The sequence below is a fragment of the Osmerus eperlanus genome, chromosome 23 (genome assembly GCF_963692335.1).
Source record: "Osmerus eperlanus chromosome 23, fOsmEpe2.1, whole genome shotgun sequence".
NCBI lineage: Eukaryota > Metazoa > Chordata > Actinopteri > Osmeriformes > Osmeridae > Osmerus > Osmerus eperlanus.
In genome coordinates this window covers 1,504,545-1,523,388 of record NC_085040.1, presented here as the reverse complement: position 1 = coordinate 1,523,388, position 18,844 = coordinate 1,504,545, and the positions used below count along the sequence as shown (strand labels likewise).

Sequence of the window (18,844 nt, the reverse complement as noted above, 5' to 3'; positions counted from 1 at the left end):
TGAGAGACCTCACGCTGTGAGGTGACTCACAGCGTCGTGTACACGTGTACAGTCTGATGCTTGTCTGTTTTTGCAGTCCTGTTTTCATTGTGATGTATGCATGTGATAGATGGTGTGTGAGTGCGTGCCGTGTGTGAATGCACAGCACGATGCATGAATGATTTCAGCGATGTGTAAATGTACTGTACGCTGTAAGAATAATTGACCTCCTGTAGGCGCCACATGTGTGGACCTGATAGAACGAGCACTGAGTCAACACAGGAGGACTCTGATATGAACCCTCCACCTGGGAGATGTCCTTCCACAAGTGAAATTGTTCAACCCTGTGAAATAAAACCAATCCAACGCCTTCCTGTCTTACTGAACGTCCTGTCCTGTGATCCAATAAAAGGTGATCAGATAGAGGAAACGTGTCATGAATAATATCGACGACGTATTTACCCAGAAGCCCGGTCCCTTCTTGTGTCAACAGGTCTCCAACTGCACAGCCCGGCACCTCGCTTCATATCCCTACACCGGCCAGCTGGTCCTGGACAGTACTGAAACACTCCTCCTCTCTCTTTCTCTCTTTCTTCCACCTCATCCTCCTCTTCCCTCTGGAACACCCGCCCGCATCCTCTCACGCTCCCCGCCTGCCTCCTCCGGCCCCTCCCCCCTGCACTCCCATCATGCCTTGCTTGCGGACGGCCCCTCCAGCGGCGGCGGCCGCCGCAGGAGGGGCATCCAGCTGGCCGGCGGGCCCCGCCCCCCCGGGGGGCGTGGGGGCCCGCCCGGGGGGGCGGGGCCCGCCAGCGCGTACAGCACGGGGTTGACGGCGCTGCTGAGGTAGCCCAGCGAGATCACCACGGGTCGCGACCTCAGGCAGAAGCGCAGCAGCCCCGGGGACGACCCCGACCACAGGGCGCCCACCTGGAGGGCGTTGGACAGGTGGTAGGGAGTCCAGAGGAGGGCGAAGGTCCCCACCACGAGGCCGATGAGGCGGTTGGTCCTGCCGTAGGAACGCCGGTGCCTCCGGCTGTGGGACGCCAGCTTGCGGACGACGCGGAGGTAACAGAGGGTCATGAGGCCGAAGGGAAGGAGGAAGGCAGCCGACAGCTCCAGAGAACACTGGAACACCTGCTGGGCGGGGCGGGAGCAGGTAGGGAGTCTGTGTGTCAGGGTGTGTGTGTGTGTCAGGGTGTGTGTGTGTGTCAGGGTGTGTGTGTGTGTCAGGGTGTGTGTGTGTGTCAGGGTGTGTGTGTGTCAGGGTGTGTGTGTGTGTCAGGGTGTGTGTGTGTGTCAGGGTGTGTGTGTGTCAGGGTGTGTGTGTGCCAGGGTGTGTGTGTGTGTCAGGGTGTGTGTGTGTGTCAGGGTGTGTGTGTGTGTCAGGGTGTGTGTGTGTGTCAGGGTGTGTGTGTGTGTCAGGGTGTGTGTGTGTGTCAGGGTGTGTGTGTGTGTCAGGGTGTGTGTGTGTCAGGGTGTGTGTGTGTGTCAGGGTGTGTGTGTGTGTCAGGGTGTGTGTGTGTCAGGGTGTGTGTGTGTGTCAGGGTGTGTGTGTGTGTCAGGGTGTGTGTGTGTGTCAGGGTGTGTGTGTGTCAGGGTGTGTGTGTGTGTCAGGGTGTGTGTGTGTGTCAGGGTGTGTGTGTGTGTCAGGGTGTGTGTGTGTCAGGGTGTGTGTGTGTGTCAGGGTGTGTGTGTGTCAGGGTGTGTGTGTGTGTCAGGGTGTGTGTGTGTCAGGGTGTGTGTGTGTGTCAGGGTGTGTGTGTGTCAGGGTGTGTGTGTGTGTCAGGGTGTGTGTGTGTGTCAGGGTGTGTGTGTGTGTCAGGGTGTGTGTGTGTCAGGGTGTGTGTGTGTGTCAGGGTGTGTGTGTGTGTCAGGGTGTGTGTGTGTCAGGGTGTGTGTGTGTGTCAGGGTGTGTGTGTGTGTCAGGGTGTGTGTGTGTGTCAGGGTGTGTGTGTGTCAGGGTGTGTGTGTGTGTCAGGGTGTGTGTGTGTGTCAGGGTGTGTGTGTGTGTCAGGGTGTGTGTGTGTCAGGGTGTGTGTGTGTGTCAGGGTGTGTGTGTGTCAGGGTGTGTGTGTGTGTCAGGGTGTGTGTGTGTCAGGGTGTGTGTGTGTGTCAGGGTGTGTGTGTGTCAGGGTGTGTGTGTGTGTCAGGGTGTGTGTGTGTCAGGGTGTGTGTGTGTGTCAGGGTGTGTGTGTGTGTCAGGGTGTGTGTGTGTCAGGGTGTGTGTGTGTGTCAGGGTGTGTGTGTGTGTCAGGGTGTGTGTGTGTCAGGGTGTGTGTGTGTGTCAGGGTGTGTGTGTGTCAGGGTGTGTGTGTGTGTCAGGGTGTGTGTGTGTGTCAGGGTGTGTGTGTGTCAGGGTGTGTGTGTGTCAGGGTGTGTGTGTGTGTCAGGGTGTGTGTGTGTCAGGGTGTGTGTGTGTGTCAGGGTGTGTGTGTGTGTCAGGGTGTGTGTGTGTGTCAGGGTGTGTGTGTGTCAGGGTGTGTGTGTGTGTCAGGGTGTGTGTGTGTGTCAGGGTGTGTGTGTGTCAGGGTGTGTGTGTGCCAGGGTGTGTGTGTGTGTCAGGGTGTGTGTGTGTGTCAGGGTGTGTGTGTGTGTCAGGGTGTGTGTGTGTGTCAGGGTGTGTGTGTGTGTCAGGGTGTGTGTGTGTGTCAGGGTGTGTGTGTGTCAGGGTGTGTGTGTGTCAGGGTGTGTGTGTGTGTCAGGGTGTGTGTGTGTCAGGGTGTGTGTGTGTGTCAGGGTGTGTGTGTGTGTCAGGGTGTGTGTGTGTGTCAGGGTGTGTGTGTGTGTCAGGGTGTGTGTGTGTGTCAGGGTGTGTGTGTGTGTCAGGGTGTGTGTGTGTCAGGGTGTGTGTGTGTGTCAGGGTGTGTGTGTGTCAGGGTGTGTGTGTGTGTCAGGGTGTGTGTGTGTCAGGGTGTGTGTGTGTGTCAGGGTGTGTGTGTGTCAGGGTGTGTGTGTGTGTCAGGGTGTGTGTGTGTGTCAGGGTGTGTGTGTGTGTCAGGGTGTGTGTGTGTGTCAGGGTGTGTGTGTGTCAGGGTGTGTGTGTGTGTCAGGGTGTGTGTGTGTGTCAGGGTGTGTGTGTGTCAGGGTGTGTGTGTGTGTCAGGGTGTGTGTGTGTGTCAGGGTGTGTGTGTGTCAGGGTGTGTGTGTGTGTCAGGGTGTGTGTGTGTGTCAGGGTGTGTGTGTGTGTCAGGGTGTGTGTGTGTCAGGGTGTGTGTGTGTGTCAGGGTGTGTGTGTGTCAGGGTGTGTGTGTGTGTCAGGGTGTGTGTGTGTCAGGGTGTGTGTGTGTGTCAGGGTGTGTGTGTGTCAGGGTGTGTGTGTGTGTCAGGGTGTGTGTGTGTCAGGGTGTGTGTGTGTGTCAGGGTGTGTGTGTGTGTCAGGGTGTGTGTGTGTCAGGGTGTGTGTGTGTGTCAGGGTGTGTGTGTGTGTCAGGGTGTGTGTGTGTGTCAGGGTGTGTGTGTGTCAGGGTGTGTGTGTGTGTCAGGGTGTGTGTGTGTCAGGGTGTGTGTGTGTGTCAGGGTGTGTGTGTGTGTCAGGGTGTGTGTGTGTCAGGGTGTGTGTGTGTCAGGGTGTGTGTGTGTGTCAGGGTGTGTGTGTGTCAGGGTGTGTGTGTGTCAGGGTGTGTGTGTGTGTCAGGGTGTGTGTGTGTCAGGGTGTGTGTGTGTGTCAGGGTGTGTGTGTGTCAGGGTGTGTGTGTGTGTCAGGGTGTGTGTGTGTCAGGGTGTGTGTGTGTGTCAGGGTGTGTGTGTGTGTCAGGGTGTGTGTGTGTCAGGGTGTGTGTGTGTGTCAGGGTGTGTGTGTGTCAGGGTGTGTGTGTGTGTCAGGGTGTGTGTGTGTCAGGGTGTGTGTGTGTGTCAGGGTGTGTGTGTGTCAGGGTGTGTGTGTGTGTCAGGGTGTGTGTGTGTCAGGGTGTGTGTGTGTGTCAGGGTGTGTGTGTGTCAGGGTGTGTGTGTGTGTCAGGGTGTGTGTGTGTCAGGGTGTGTGTGTGTGTCAGGGTGTGTGTGTGTCAGGGTGTGTGTGTGTGTCAGGGTGTGTGTGTGTCAGGGTGTGTGTGTGTGTCAGGGTGTGTGTGTGTCAGGGTGTGTGTGTGTGTCAGGGTGTGTGTGTGTCAGGGTGTGTGTGTGTGTCAAGGTGTGTGTCAGGGTGTGTGTGTGTGTCAGGGTGTGTGTGTGTCAGGGTGTGTGTGTGTGTCAGGGTGTGTGTGTGTCAGGGTGTGTGTGTGTCAGGGTGTGTGTGTGTGTGTCAGGGTGTGTGTGTGTCAGGGTGTGTGTGTGTCAGAGTGTGTGTGTGTGTGTGTCAGGGTGTGTGTGTGCATGTGGAAGCCACATGTACTTTCAAAACATCCAATGTAAGACTCCCTCTGCATTCCAACTCAACAACACAAATCGTCATAGTTACCCGGTGGCCCGGCGTGGGGTAGGACAGGAAACACATCCCGTGTTGCACGCGCCGGTACACGAGCAGCGACACGGGCATGGTCAGAGCCAGGACCCACACCGCGGCCAGGGCGGCGTAGAGGCGGGAGCGGGTGCGGAGGCGCTGGGACAGGAAGGGCCGCGCCACGCCCAGGTGCCGGTCCAGCCCCATGAGAGCCACCAGGTAGACGCTGACGTACATGTTAACGGCGGAGGCGTAGTGGAGCAGCTTGCACGCGCCCTCCCCGAACTCCCACGCGCCGCCCCGCCAGACCTGGCGCAGGAAGAAGGGCGTGGTCAGCAGGACCAGGAAGTCGGCGGAGGCGAGCTGGAGGACGAGTAGGGCGGAGATGGAGCGCCGCCGCCGTCGGCGGGGTCCTCCTCGCGGTCGGAACGCGCCGCTCAAGACCACCAGGAGGTTGCCGGGGAGGCCCGTCACCATGGCGATCAGCAGCAGGGAGAAGCTGAGGGAGGAGGTGAGGGGAGTCACGCTCGGAGAGGAGGCGTTGGGGGAGGAGGTGCTGGTGTTCCCGGCAGACACGTCCATCCCGGGAGGAGAGAGAAGGGAGAGGAGGGGAGAAGGGAGAGGAGGGGAGAAGGGAGAGTGGGGAGGGGGAGAGAGTGCTAAGGGGAGATGATAAAGGTCACACGTACAAACACGCTCTCTCTAAACACAGTAGGGTCCACATTCATCTAATCTGATCTGTACTGTACACAATTCCTTGGTTTCAAACCAGTGTTGAGGAGGGCCGGGGGTTAGGGGTGAGGGGGTTCAATGCAGGTCAGACGTAGATGGCTGGATGGACTGAGCTGCTTGGATCACATAAACATCCGTTACAGCCTGCAATAAACAGTCACACGCTGTGCTCTCATCCCACCCTCCTCCTCTCCCTCCTCCCCTCCAGCCCTTCTCCCTCCCCTCCAGCCCTCCTCCCTCCCCTCCAGCCCTCCTCCCTCCCCTCCAGCCCTCGTCCCTCCCCTCCAGCCCTCCCTCCACCCCTCCTCCCCTCTCTCCTCCTCTCCCTCCTCCCCTCCAGCCCTCCTCCCTCCCCTCCAGCCCGCCCTCCACCCCTCCTCCCCTCTCTCCTCCTATCCCTCCTCCCCTCCAGCCCTCCTCCCTCCCCCTCCAGCCCATCCTCCCTCCCCTCCACCCCTCCTCCCCTCTCTCCTCCTCTCCCCTCCCTCCCCTCCAGCCCTCCTCCCTCCCCTCCAGTATCCCTCCCTCCACCCCTCCTCCTCTCTCTCCTCCTCTCCCCTCCTCCCCTCCAGCCTCCTCCCTCCCCTCCAGCCTCCTCCCTCCCCTCCAGCCCTCCCTCCACCCCTCCTTCCCTCTCTCCTCCTCTCCACCCTCCCTCTCATCCCTCCCTCCTCCGTGTGTGATGATGACCTCTCGGACTGCTGAAAGCAATTTATCTGGTGTTCCTATCTGCAGACACACCGAGTGAGTGGACCAACTGACAGGTCCAGGATGACCTTGTTTATGACAGCCTCCAGAACAATGATATCTCTTCCCAGAAACCCTCTGCTTTGTCTTGCGATAGCTACCACATTCCAGGTGACACACCTTCTCACCGTGAAAGAGACGTCGATTCGTTCTTGCGGGCTGACAAGCTCTATGCCGTGCGTGTTCTAGAACATGTGTTCTTCCCTGTGGATGAAGAGGGACCTGTTGATGCTCCCACCCCCCCTCCTCACCCCCCCTCCCACCCCCCTCCCATGCATCACCACAGCGTTGTTGTGGGTTTTGTTGCGTAACCGTGAATCACGCTGAGAAGGCACATCGCATGCTTCCCCTGAAAGCGCTCGCGCTCCGCTGGACGTCCCCCTCGTGAAAGTCTCGGAGCATGTCTCCCCATCACCCGCCACACACCTTGTGTCGACACGTCCCTTGTTGACATCACAACAGCCAAATGTCAACTCGGTGACCTTGCGCGGCCTTAGAGGGTTTTGCGTGGGCTGCTGCACTGGAGCAAGGTGCATCGCGCGGACACCGGACGTGTTGTCAAGGCGACGGCTGTCCATCCCATTGGCCGATGACGGGTGGAGGCCCTGCAGTTGCTGGCGACGTGCTTCCTGGTTCATAACAGAATAATCATGGCATCTAGAGTGTATGCTGAGGATACCTAACTTTGTGTCTGATGCTTTATACTGGCTCTCTGTCAAGGGATATGTATCATTGATGTGCCTGCTGTGGGGTACACACACTCTTCTGTGTGTGTGTGTGTGTGTGTGTGTGTGTGTGTGTGTGTTGTGTGCGTGTGCATGCGTGAGGTTATGTTTTTGGTGTGTGTGTATATGTCTTTGAAGGCTATCTATGTTGGCTCCAAGAATGTCATTTCTTGGCCTATTGTTCGACGTAATCTTTTTGCTCATATTTCCAGGGATCGTGTGTGTCTAATGGAGCAATCATTAACTCATCTTGAATAGCTATTGATTAGCACTACAACCTTGAGTAAATGTGAAGAAACAAAGGACCTGATGCTCTCTCCTTGTATTTCCTGAGTGTTTAGCTTGACGTCTGTTTGCCTGTAAAAATTCAACACTAATTAAACAAAAGTAAACTAAGTACTTTCAAGTCGTTTACTAAGTAAACCTTGAAGTGCTTTTAACCATTGAGGTAACTAATGTTGCCAGACGGAAGCATGACACATGCATACACACGTACGCACACGCACACATTTATACTCACAGACACACACACACGCACAGTCTTGGACACACACACTCGGAAACACAATTTATTACTTCGAAATGTTTTCCTGTCCACAGTTTTCCTCGTAAACGCCAAAGGTAGGACCGAGCCCGGCCACGCTCTTCCAGTATATTCTGATGTGTAAACATACCGCTTCACCGGCCATGTCTGTCAACATGAGGGCAGACATGAACACTTGCAGTCACGCCTGGTCTGTGTACAAACATCTGTCAACGTGAGGGCAAGGCCTTGGGCCTTGGGCCCAAGGGACCCTACTTACCTTGGGGAGAATGTCCCTGTACTTACTATAAGTCGCTCTGGATAAGAGCGTCAGCTAAATGACTAAATGTAATGTAAATGTATTATTAATAATTAATTAATCGCAGGATAACACCAAGATTGAATGCATTTAGAAATTGACTTAGATCTGGGTCTCTATCAGTGGTGCTTTTTATAGAAAAAAATCACTTTAGAGGACCAGATAATGAGAGCATTTGTAGACTGCCCACATTGGTTTAGTGGTGACAGTGTGTGTGTGTGTGTGTGTGTCCCCGAGCGTGTGACATGTCTAAAGAGTGGGAGTGTGCATGGGATGGAGGGAACGTTTTAAAGATATAAATAAGGGAGGACTGTCACTCTAACATGATTAGTGGCGCACAGCCAAAGATAATTGGTTCCAGCAGTTGTGGAAACATCGCGCTTGAAGATAATCGCAAAGTAACAAGGTAGCCTACATGTTGTTATTTAACAAATTTCGTTAGGAGTATGTAACCAGTTTTTGCATTTATACTGTTTCATACATACGGTTATGACAAAATGATTTGATGCATTCTTTCCTGCATATATTCTTACTTACAAAATGCCTTCAAATGCTACTCGTGGAAAATTATAATTGTAGGGCCTACACAGCACTCTATTTTTCTGAGGGATCAACGTCATTGTTCCATTTGAATAAACAGACGAGACCAATGACAATACTATCTGCAGGAGTAAACAAAAATAATGGACTCTCACGTCTGGAGTGAAGCCGCCTCCTGACGTTAGTTCAATGGGCTAGTACCGATGTTGATATCACGGCTTTAAATTCAGAGTAAAAAAGCGCAATCCAGGCGGAACTAATTTAATTTGGTACGTACCATTGACCGCTTTGGAAACCCGCGCGGTTGGTGAGGTAACGCACTTCAGGGTGGTATGGAACTCCGGTGGATTGACTTGGACCCGTCCCATTCAACCTTCCATGCAGGAGAAGCTACCTTAAGCGAGAACGGCATTAAAAAGACACCATGAGACAAGCAACGTATAGCGGTTGCCACAAGCTCTTAACTTAACTATAACTTAATATCATAACTTTTGACGCAGGCTACTATTAAAAGAGTTGATTCTACTAACAGTTACTTGCTGTTAACTTTAAGATTCTTAAGCTGAAGATAGCAAGGAACTGCCCCTTTAACCAACCTGCAAGGGATACATTTCTAACGGTTTGTAACTTCTGTTTCTCGCGCGTATTTACGCACACAGATTCCCGGGGCCGATAATGGGGCAGCACCCATCGAGACGCACGGAGATCGACCTGGAGGCATTACCTCCACCTCCATTCTGCGCTCCCTCGCGGTACTCCCCTCACAGATTTGATAAAAACAGCGTGTCCATGGCCGAGGGACTTCCAGGTGACGTTCACAACGCACCGCCAAACTGCCTCAGCTCAGACACCGAATTTACCGACAAAGCCTCTGAACGAGACTTCAGACGGCCGTCCATCTACAGCACCATAGACGCTGTACCGCAGCTGGATTTCTACGCCAACTCGTTGGCGGGGCGGAATCGACGGAAAAGGCCTTCTCTGGATATCCTTCGGAGATCGTTTGAGGTAAGACTTATAAACAACACAACACCCGCAGGTCCCCCGTCTGTATCAATACCTACAGAGTACAGCATCAAAGTTAGCCATTGGCCCAGAACAAGCACGTGACTCTGGTGTTTCAGGATGGAGAAGTGGGCACCAGTGAGGGGGTGCGTGGTGTCAGATGGTGGTGGAGCAGGAAACGGAGGCCTGGATCCTGATAGCGTGGGCCCCCATCAAACCACCTGTGCGCTTTGGCTGGGTGCTCGGAGGTTACGGTAAGAGGGGCCACGATCACACACACACATGCACACACCACTCACGTACCCACCGACACACACACATGTACCCACATGCTTTTACACACTTTCACACACAGACATGCACACACACACACTTACCCACCGACACACACACATACACCCACACACTTTGTTGCACACACACAGACACACTCACACACATATATCCACACACACACTGACCGGTTTGGATTTCTTTGTTGCAGGTTCGATGCATGCTGAATATCTGGGGGGTCATCCTCTTCCTGCGCCTGTCGTGGATCACCTCTCAGGCGGGCATCCGTGAGTCAAACACCGCGGTGACTCATCACACACTGCATGTTAGACAGACTCTTCCAACACGCCTGATTCAAACGAGTGAGTCGTATCAGGCTTCTGCAGAGCTTCGTAACGGCCGTTCATTTGGATCAGGTGTGTTGGAGCAGGGAAACACCTAAACCTGACAGGGAGAGGGGTCTCCAGAAAACACTGAGACAATGAGACTGGCTTAAACGGTCACACACACACAACACAACACACATACGACACAAACACCACACACACGACACACACTACACACACACCACCCACACAACACACACGACACACACAACACAAACACACACTACACACACACATGACACACACACACACAACACAGACGACAAAAAACACTATTCTACTAAAGGAGTAAGAGGAACATAAATTGACCCCTGACCTTTGACCTCTGGTCTTTCTCACATCAGTGCTCACGTGGCTCATCATCCTCATGTCGGTCGTCGTGACCTCGATAACCGCTCTCTCCGTCTCCGCCATCTCCACCAATGGGAGAGTCATATCAGGTCAGTGACCCGCCCTCCCTCCCGCCCTCCCTCCCTCCCTCCCGCCCTCCCTCCATCCCGCCCTCCCTCCCTGCTAATCGTTTTGTTCATGGGTCGAATCGCTGTCATGTGAAGCGCCGCAGGCTGAAGAACTGCGTTATCTCCTGAACCACAAGGGGGCGCCTACTTCGTGATCTCTCGCACGCTTGGTCCGGAGATGGGAGGTCCTATTGGAATGGTGTTTTCCTTCGCCAACGCCCTCGCCTGCGCTCTGAACACTGTCGGCTTTGCAGAAGTGGTCCGTGACCTGCTTAAGGTGCAGCCACAGAGGAAACAATGATCATCTTTTACAAAAGATGATTGTATTTGAATGGTTGACCGGCTGATTTTATTGGTGACTAAGACGGATTGTTGTGATTGGTTGTTCAGGAGTATAACGCGACCATAGTGGATGACATCAACGACGTCCGCATCATAGGTGTGATCACCGTGACGATGCTTCTGCTCATCTCATTCGCTGGCATGGAGTGGGAGGCGAAGGTAGTTACGTTATCTCAGCCTGTTCTGTGGCCACTTGTCTGTGAAGTACGTTGGCTAAAATACACCTCTAAGGTCAATTAAACACCTCCGTCCTTCCCTCTCTCCTTCCCTCTCTCCTTCCCTCTCTCCTTCCCTTTCTCCTTCCGTCTCTCCTTCCCTCCATCCTTCCCTCTCTCCTCCCCTCTCTCCTTCCCTCTCTCCTTTCCTCCATCCTTCTCTCTCTCCTGCAGACTCAGCTGCTGTTCTTCCTGGTTCTGATGGTGTCCTTCGCCAACTACATTGTTGGCACGGTGATCCCAGCCCCCGTAGAGAAACAGGCAGTTGGGTTCTTCAGCTACCGAAGTGAGGATCGAACCTATTTGTGTTATATTTGTGTCGTCTTTGTATCATGCCATGTCAGATTCGTGTTTTTTTCTTTCAGACTGTCGTATTTCTGTCATACTATGTTGTATTTCTGTTACGCCAATGGGATGCTGTATACTGTCATGTTCATGCCATGCAATATCATATCTCTGTCCACGTTCATGCCATGCCAGGTGAGATCTTCCTGGCCAACCTGCTGCCAGACTGGAGAGGACCAGACGGCAGCTTCTTCAGTATGTTCGCCATCTTCTTCCCCTCTGCCATCGGCATCCTGGCCGGGGTCAACATCTCTGGAGACCTGAAGGTATCTGGAAAACTTCATCACGTTACTTTAGATTCCCTTCTGTTATCTGCATCGGTTTTAGGACAGAAAAGGGATATACTCAAAGTATACATTGTAAGATGATACAAGTTATATGTAGGTATAATGTAGGAATATATATAAAACCGATTAAAGGAGAATAATGTGACTCAGTTGTTGGGCAGGAGTTTGTACAGAATGTTCCAGGAGCTTCCATTGCAAGGTCCTCCACATGGTTTGGGTGTGTTTGTTTTGGTTGTAGGATCCGGCCTCCGCCATTCCCAAGGGCACGCTGACAGCCATATTCGGGACCACAATCAGCTACCTGGTCATCTCTGCCACCGCTGGTGAGCTTGGCCCTCCGTGTCTCCACACCAGCTCTTCGTAGCTGTGTCTTTGTGTTGTGGGTTTGGCTCAGTGGTAGCTGTGTCTTTGTGTTGTGGGTTTGGCTCAGTGGTAGCTGTGTCTTTGTGTTGTGGGTTTGGCTCAGTGGTAGCTGTGTCTTTGTGTTGTGGGTTTGGCTCAGTGGTAGCTGTGTCTTTGTGTTGTGGGTTTGGCTCAGTGGTAGCTGTGTCTTTGTGTTGTGGGTTGGGCTCAGTGGTAGCTGTGTCTTTGTGTTGTGGGTTTGGCTCAGTGGTAGCTGTGTCTTTGTGTTGTGGGTTTGGCTCAGTGGTAGCTGTGTCTTTGTGTTGTGGGTTTGGCTCAGTGGTAGCTGTGTCTTTGTGTTGTGGGTTTGGCTCAGTGGTAGCTGTGTCTTTGTGTTGTGGGTTTGGCTCAGTGGTAGCTGTGTCTTTGTGTTGTGGGTTTGGCTCAGTGGTAGCTGTGTCTTTGTGTTGTGGGTTTGGCTCAGTGGTAGCTGTGTCTTTGTGTTGTGGGTTGGGCTCAGTGGTAGCTGTGTCTTTGTGTTGTGGGTTTGGCTCAGTGGTAGCTGTGTCTTTGTGTTGTGGGTTTGGCTCAGTGGTAGCTGTGTCTTTGTGTTGTGGGTTTGGCTCAGTGGTAGCTGTGTCTTTGTGTTGTGGGTTTGGCTCAGTGGTAGCTGTGTCTTTGTGTTGTGGGTTGGGCTCAGTGGTAGCTGTGTCTTTGTGTTGTGGGTTTGGCTCAGTGGTAGCTGTGTCTTTGTGTTGTGGGTTTGGCTCAGTGGTAGCTGTGTCTTTGTGTTGTGGGTTTGGCTCAGTGGTAGCTGTGTCTTTGTGTTGTGGGTTTGGCTCAGTGGTAGCTGTGTCTTTGTGTTGTGGGTTTGGCTCAGTGGTAGCTGTGTCTATTGGTTTTGGTTAGAAACTTCTGCTAAAGGAACACATTGTTGTATTATCTGTTGTTTAATTTTGTACCAATCAATGCCTTCTCCTCTCTCTCTCTCTCTCTCTCTCTCTCTCTCTCTCTCTCTCTCTCTCTCTCTCTCTCTCTCTCTCTCTCTCTCTCTCTCTCTCTCTCTCGCTCTCTCTCCCCCTCTCTCTCTCCCTCCCTCTCTCCCTCTCTCTCTCCCTCTCCCTCTCCCTCTCTCTCTCTCTCTCTCTCTCTCTCTCTCTCTCTCTCTCTCTCTCTCTCTCTTTCTCTCCCCCTCTCTGTCTCTCTCCCTCTCTCTCCCCCCCCGCTCTCTCTCTGCAGCATCATGCGTGGTGCGGGACGCCTCTGGAAACCTGAACGACAGTTTGCCGGCGAACTTCTCGGAGCCGTGTGAGGGCCTGGGCTGCAAGCTGGGCTGGAACTTCACCTACTGTGAGGAGTCACACAACTGCTCCTACGGGCTGGCCAACAGCTTCAAGGTGAGCTGGCTGTGGAGGAGGGCCAACGCGTAACAGTGTGTGTCTCTGTGTGTGTGTGTGTGTGTCTCTCTCTCTGCGTGTGCTTGTGTAGCTAATAAAGTTTGTGATTGCGTTGAACCTTGCAGATTCTAAGCCTGGCTTCCGGGTTTGGACACCTCATCACCGCAGGCGTGTTTGCTGCCAGCCTATCATCCGCCCTCGCCTTCTTAGTCTCCGCTCCCAAGGTCTTCCAGGTAAGAGGCCACGTCCAATAGGGGCATGGCAGACACTGGAACACACCGGGGCATTTTGATCCTAGCAAAGAGAAACAGAAAATCTTCCAGGATTTTATATCAAAGAAGTTTACTCCCCTTTCCCCCCTACCCAGTGTCTATGCAGGGACAACATTTACCCCTACATCGGGTTCTTTGGAAAGGGTTATGGGAAGAACGACGAACCCTATCGAGCCTATTTGCTCTGCTACATCATCGCAGTGGCCTTCATTTCAATTGGTAGGTTTTATCTTGTCAGCAGAAAAGGGATTCCTCCTCACGTAATACTAACTGAATGTTTCCATCCCCCCTGTGCCTCGGCCCTGTGCCTCGATCCTGTGCCTTGCGCCTGTGATCAGCCGAGCTGAACTTCATAGCAGCTCTCATCTCCAACTTCTTCCTCTGCTCCTACGCTCTCATCAACTTCTCCTGCTTCCACGCTTCCATCATGAACTCTCCAGGTGAGCCGTCTGCAACACACACAACCACACACACACGCGTACCACGTCCTCTGTGGAATGGGCTTCCTCTTCCTGTTTACTTCCTGTTTACTTCCTGTTCACTTCCTGTTTACTTCCTGCTTACTTCCCTCTGCTGCCCCCTCCAGGCTGGAGGCCGTCGTTCCGCTTCTACAACAAGTGGACGGCCCTGTTCGGAGCCACCGTCTCCGTGGTGCTGATGTTCCTGCTCACCTGGTGGGCGGCTCTGGTCACCTTCTGCATCATCTTCTTCCTGCTGGGTTACGTCACCTACAGCAAGCCAGGTGAGGCGCACTCTGGGACCAGGGATGCTTGGTCCTGTCATCCGTGCTGTTTGTAGTGCTATTGTTGTGGTTTTTTATTGTTCTCCATTAAATAATTGTTTGTGTGTGTGTCTGCGTGCATGTGTGTCTGTGTGTGTGTCTGTGTGTGTGTGTGTCTGTGTGTGTGTCTGTCTGTGTGTGTCTGTGTGTGTGTCTGTGTGTGTGTCTGTGTGTGTGTCTGTGTGTGTGTGTGTGTGTCTGTGTGTGTGTGTGTGTGTGTGCAGAGCTGAACTGGGGCTCCTCCGTCCAGGCTGGGACCTACAACATGGCTCTGTCCTACTCCGTGTCTCTGTCAGGAGTGGAGGACCACGTCAAGAACTTCAGGTGAGACTCCTCACAGCCCCATGATAAGAACTTCAGGTGAAACACACAGTATTCAGGTACAACAGACTTTTGTGAGTCAGTGGAACCGAAAAACACGTTCACAAAGGTTTTCTCACAGAGCTCTTTTCAGAGTTCTCCCAAAAGGACTACTGAAAAACCATTTACAATCAGGCAACACTTTCTTTCTGAGAATGCCCCCCCTTCCCCCCCCTTCCAGACCCCAGTGCCTGGTGCTCACGGGGCCCCCCAACCTGCGTCCGGCCCTGGTGGACTTAGTTGGGGCCTTCACCAAGAACGTCAGCCTGATGATCTGTGGAGACATCCTGCTGGTCAGTGCTCTGGAGACAGGTCTCCGGAGGTCTCCGGAGGTCTCAGGTCTCCCATGTGCTGAGTGAGCAGCAGAAACATTGCAGGGTTTTTTTTTGGTCTGTAAAGTAGAAGCAAAATTATTTCTCTGTCTGTCCATCGCAGGAGGAGGAAAGGTATGTCCTGCGCAACGCAGACAGCTTGGTGAAATGGCTGAACAAGAGGAAGGTGCGCTCGTTTTATGCCCCCTGCACAGGAAACAGCCTTCGGGAGGGAGTGAGGCAACTGCTGCAGGTGAACACACTGGCAGACATGCAGACATGTACTTTAAACTATCTCAGCCCTTTTGATTTATGTCTTCCCTTTTCTCTCTCTCTCTCTCTCTCTCTCTCTCTCTCTCTCTCTCTCTCTCTCTATCTCTATCTCTATCTCTCTCTCTCTCTCTCTCTCCTCTAGTCGTCTGGTTTGGGCAAGCTGAAACCGAACACACTCTTTTTGGGGTTTAAGGCCAACTGGAGGGAATGTGACTCAGAGAAGCTGGAGGATTACGTCAACACCATCCAGTGAGAGAGAGAGAGAATAGAGAGTGAGGGGACAACCTCACGCTGTCAAGGCAGCCACAATCTCAACTGTAAATGATGACTGTATATCTTTCTGTTTCTGTATCTTTCTGTCTCTGGTGCTCTCCTTCCCACTCTCTCTCTCTCTCTCTCTCTCTCTCTCTCTCTCTCTCTCTCTCTCTCTCTCTCTCTCTCTCTCTCTCACCCTCTCTCTCTCACTCTCTCTCTCTCTCTCTCTCTCTCTCTCTCTCTCTCCCCTCTTTGTCTCCATGCAACTCTCTTTTTCGCACTTCCTCTATGTCCCTCTCTCTTTCTCTCCCTCTCTCCTCTCTCTCCCAGTGACACGTTTGACTGTAACCACGGCGTGTGCATTCTAAGGATGATGGACGGCTTAGACGTTTCAGAGGAGCTGGAATGTGAAGGCAAGACATTAAAAAAACACTAATATCAAAATATTTAGTCTTACCGCTTACGTACTTATGTATTAGAGTATGAGGATGTCTGGGGAGACTTAACTGACAGGGAGAGGACTGTGGTCTTGCAGTGAACCCAGGCTTTGAGCCCGAGGACAACATGGAACAGGACCAGAGTCCGAGTCCCAGCACCAGTCATAAAGAATATGGTGAGAACCCACACACACACATTCTGTACACACACACACACACATTATACTGTACACACACACACACATCATGCTGTACACACACACACTATACACACACATACACGACACATACACACAGTGAATCACTTGTGTATTCTCAGTTCCAGAAGAGGACCAGCAGGAGAATGTTCCAGAAGAGCAGAAGAGAACAGTGTTCCAGAACAAACAAGGGAAGAAGACCATCGACGTGTACTGGATCTCTGATGACGGAGGTGAGGGAGGGCTGCACATTCAAATCTAGAACGTTCCTCTCGATAAATATTCCAACTAACCTAGGAGCAACTCTCACTCCTCTTCTTCAAAACCCTTTCTGTTCTCCTCTCTTCTCCTCTCTTCCCCTCCCATCCCCTCCCCTCCCCTCTCCTCCCCCCCTCTCCTCTCCTGCCAGGTCTAACCCTGCTGGTGCCTTACCTGTTGACCAGGAGACGGCGCTGGCGCCAGTGCAAGGTCCGAGTGTTCATCGTGGGCCACCAGTACAATATGGAGGAGGATCGGAAGGAGTATGTGTCCCCAGTAATCTCTCCAGAATGTTCCACAGGCTCTACACTGCTCTTTTCTCCGTACTACTGTCTGAATCATCCATGTCAGACGCCCTGTCAATAAGAAATGAAATCATGAATAAGAGTTGTTTGGTTTACTTTAAACTTTATTGAATGGCGACGTATATTTCAATTAATAAAATTAAGAGTTAGTTAAATTAATTAGGGAGGCTTCACGTGTGTATAAAATGTGTATAAAATGTGTATAAGATGTGTATAAAATGTGTATAAAAATATTCAGTTAGAGTATTCATGATTCATTGTTGTGAATCGGAGTGGTTTGATTTTGTCATCAGGATGATCTCTCTGCTGAAGAGGTTTCGCCTGGATGTGCATGATGTCATCGTGATGACAGACAGCGAGAAGCCGCCCAACCCCAAAAAGTGAGTCCATTCATACTTCTTCACCGGGACAACGTTAAGGGTAGGAAGTGAATGATTCCTCAAAATAAGGAAGGGAGGGATGAAGGATTGCGAGGGAGGTAGGAAGGGGATGTTGGTTTGCCAGCGGTCACATGGGCTGCGTGAGGTCACAAACACAACACGAGCAGGACAAACTGAATCCAGACGCGCTCTTCAGTGGTGTGTTTCTCTGTCTGCAGCCTCGAGCGCTTCGAGGACACTATCGCCCCTTTCAGGTTGAGGGATGCACAGCATCCTGATGTCTCTCTACAGCAGCTGAAGAAAGACTGTCCCTGGAAGATCTCTGACAAAGAGCTGGAGGCCCTCAGACTGAAGGTGTGTGTGTTGTTGTGAGAGTGTGTGTGTGTGTGTGTGTGTGTGTGTGTGTTGAATAGAGCGTGTTGGACAGGGCTTGAGGGAGGAGCATGGCGGTGTTTGTGTGAGAGGGGAAAAGTACATACCCTGCCGTCATGGCTTCCTGTACCCTTCGGTGGTGGGCCCCTGACCCTTGACCCCTGTCTCCCTCTCTTACCTCCCAGTCGGAGAGGAAGGTGCATCTGAATGAGATCATCCGCAGGAACTCTCAAAACTCCGCTCTGGTCCTGGTGTAAGGATCTCCTCAGTAACACGGCGCTGGCCCAGCTCATTATCTACACACTATGCACTGTCAACTGTTCTTATGGTTGCTACATTTTGTATTAGTTTTTCTCTGTCTACCTGTCTGTCTGTGTTTGTGTGTGCCTGTGTGTGTGTGTGCCTGTGTGTGTGTGTGCCTGTGTGTGTGTGTCTGTGTGTGCCTGTGTGTGTGCGTGTGCCTGTGTGTGTGTGTGTGTGTGTGTGCACCCTAGGAGCCTGCCCGTCCCCCAGACAGACTGCCCCGGGGCTCTGTACATGGCCTGGCTGGACGTGCTGACCAGTGGTCTCCACTGCCCCACCGTGCTCATACGAGGGAACCAGCAGAACGTCCTCACGTTCTACTGCCAGTAGAACATCCTCACATTCTACTGCCAGTAGAACAGTCTCCAAGAGAACCGGACGTGTAACTGGTGACTAGCGACCGAAATAGCTATCCTTTACTGGTGATTAGCAACGTAATTAGCTCTTCTTTACTTGTGATTTGTGACTCAATTAGCTATTCTTTACGAGTGACTGGTGACTAGTGACATGGCTAGCTAGTTACTAAACTGTGCTTGGTTGTCATTCTCCTACCATCCTCATTCCAGGGAACCAAGAAAGCATTCTCACATTCTACTGACAGGACACATGCAACTTTCTCATTTCAAATAATTCAATTAACAAGTAATCTTTTTGACTTGCATTATTATTATGCCAATAAAGTAGTGATTGCGAACTAATAGATCAGTTAACATAATTTGTCCATGGAGACACCGTGTGTGACGATACCAGATGTCGTAGCTGTGAAAAGGTGTGACCCAATCCCACTGTGATGACAGTCTAACCAGTTTCACCAGAAACTAACAACTCCACTGATCCTTACAGTTGTTGACAGGTGTTTGTTGTCATGTCGACCAAAATGGTTGTTGCCATGAGTAGTTACTGTACGTACAGTTTTCAGTTTTATTGTAAACGTGGTGTGTCTAACCTTTTAATCTGTGTACCCCAAATTATAGTTTATATACTATGCTACAATGTACTTCATACAATTAAAGATGCTTATTTTTATGAGGTGAATGTATTAATTTAAGGTTGTGCTCTGCAGTCATGTACCTTATGTGCTTATACCTGCTGGACAATCAATGATCTAATGTTGTATGCATTCCTTATCACCAATGATTTGTATTTTTCACATTGAAAAGGTAGACTAGAGAGTGTGACGTCAACACATTGGTTTCACTTTCCGTCTAATCTGACTTGCACTTTCTTTGTTGATGTGATTAAATGAATCAAAGCCTTGTGTTGTATTGGAATATACTGTATAATAAATAAATACATAAGAGTGCTGCTATAGCCATGTGAAAATGCGTCTGTTTTTGACAATCT

At 51.7% G+C, this 18,844-nt stretch overlaps 3 protein-coding genes across 3 annotated transcripts in view; 1 reads left to right on the top strand and 2 right to left on the bottom strand.

Annotated features, from left to right (window-relative positions):
* Positions 1 to 18,844, bottom strand: part of LOC134009572 (mucin-2-like) — a 202,174-nt gene that overhangs the window by 50,677 nt on the left and 132,653 nt on the right. The window lies entirely within an intron of this gene.
* Positions 667 to 4,949, bottom strand: LOC134010088 (leukotriene B4 receptor 1-like). Its single transcript, XM_062449956.1, has 2 exons — positions 4,379 to 4,949; positions 667 to 1,116 (listed from the first exon to the last, which is right to left on the bottom strand). The coding sequence occupies exons 1-2, from the start codon at positions 4,940 to 4,942 to the stop codon at positions 667 to 669; spliced, it is 1,014 nt and encodes a 337-aa protein (XP_062305940.1). The 5' UTR covers positions 4,943 to 4,949.
* slc12a10.1 (solute carrier family 12 member 10, tandem duplicate 1) lies at positions 7,791 to 18,811 on the top strand. The gene is made up of 27 exons (XM_062449164.1): positions 7,791 to 7,812; positions 8,606 to 9,026; positions 9,124 to 9,199; positions 9,431 to 9,511; positions 9,955 to 10,050; positions 10,206 to 10,345; positions 10,459 to 10,569; positions 10,800 to 10,911; positions 11,106 to 11,236; positions 11,496 to 11,580; positions 12,839 to 12,996; positions 13,122 to 13,229; positions 13,364 to 13,487; positions 13,607 to 13,708; positions 13,855 to 14,010; positions 14,274 to 14,373; positions 14,591 to 14,702; positions 14,845 to 14,973; positions 15,136 to 15,242; positions 15,579 to 15,661; positions 15,784 to 15,834; positions 16,014 to 16,115; positions 16,292 to 16,403; positions 16,739 to 16,825; positions 17,044 to 17,179; positions 17,383 to 17,450; positions 17,692 to 18,811. The coding sequence occupies exons 2-27, from the start codon at positions 8,622 to 8,624 to the stop codon at positions 17,828 to 17,830; spliced, it is 3,111 nt and encodes a 1,036-aa protein (XP_062305148.1). The 5' UTR covers positions 7,791 to 7,812; positions 8,606 to 8,621; the 3' UTR covers positions 17,831 to 18,811.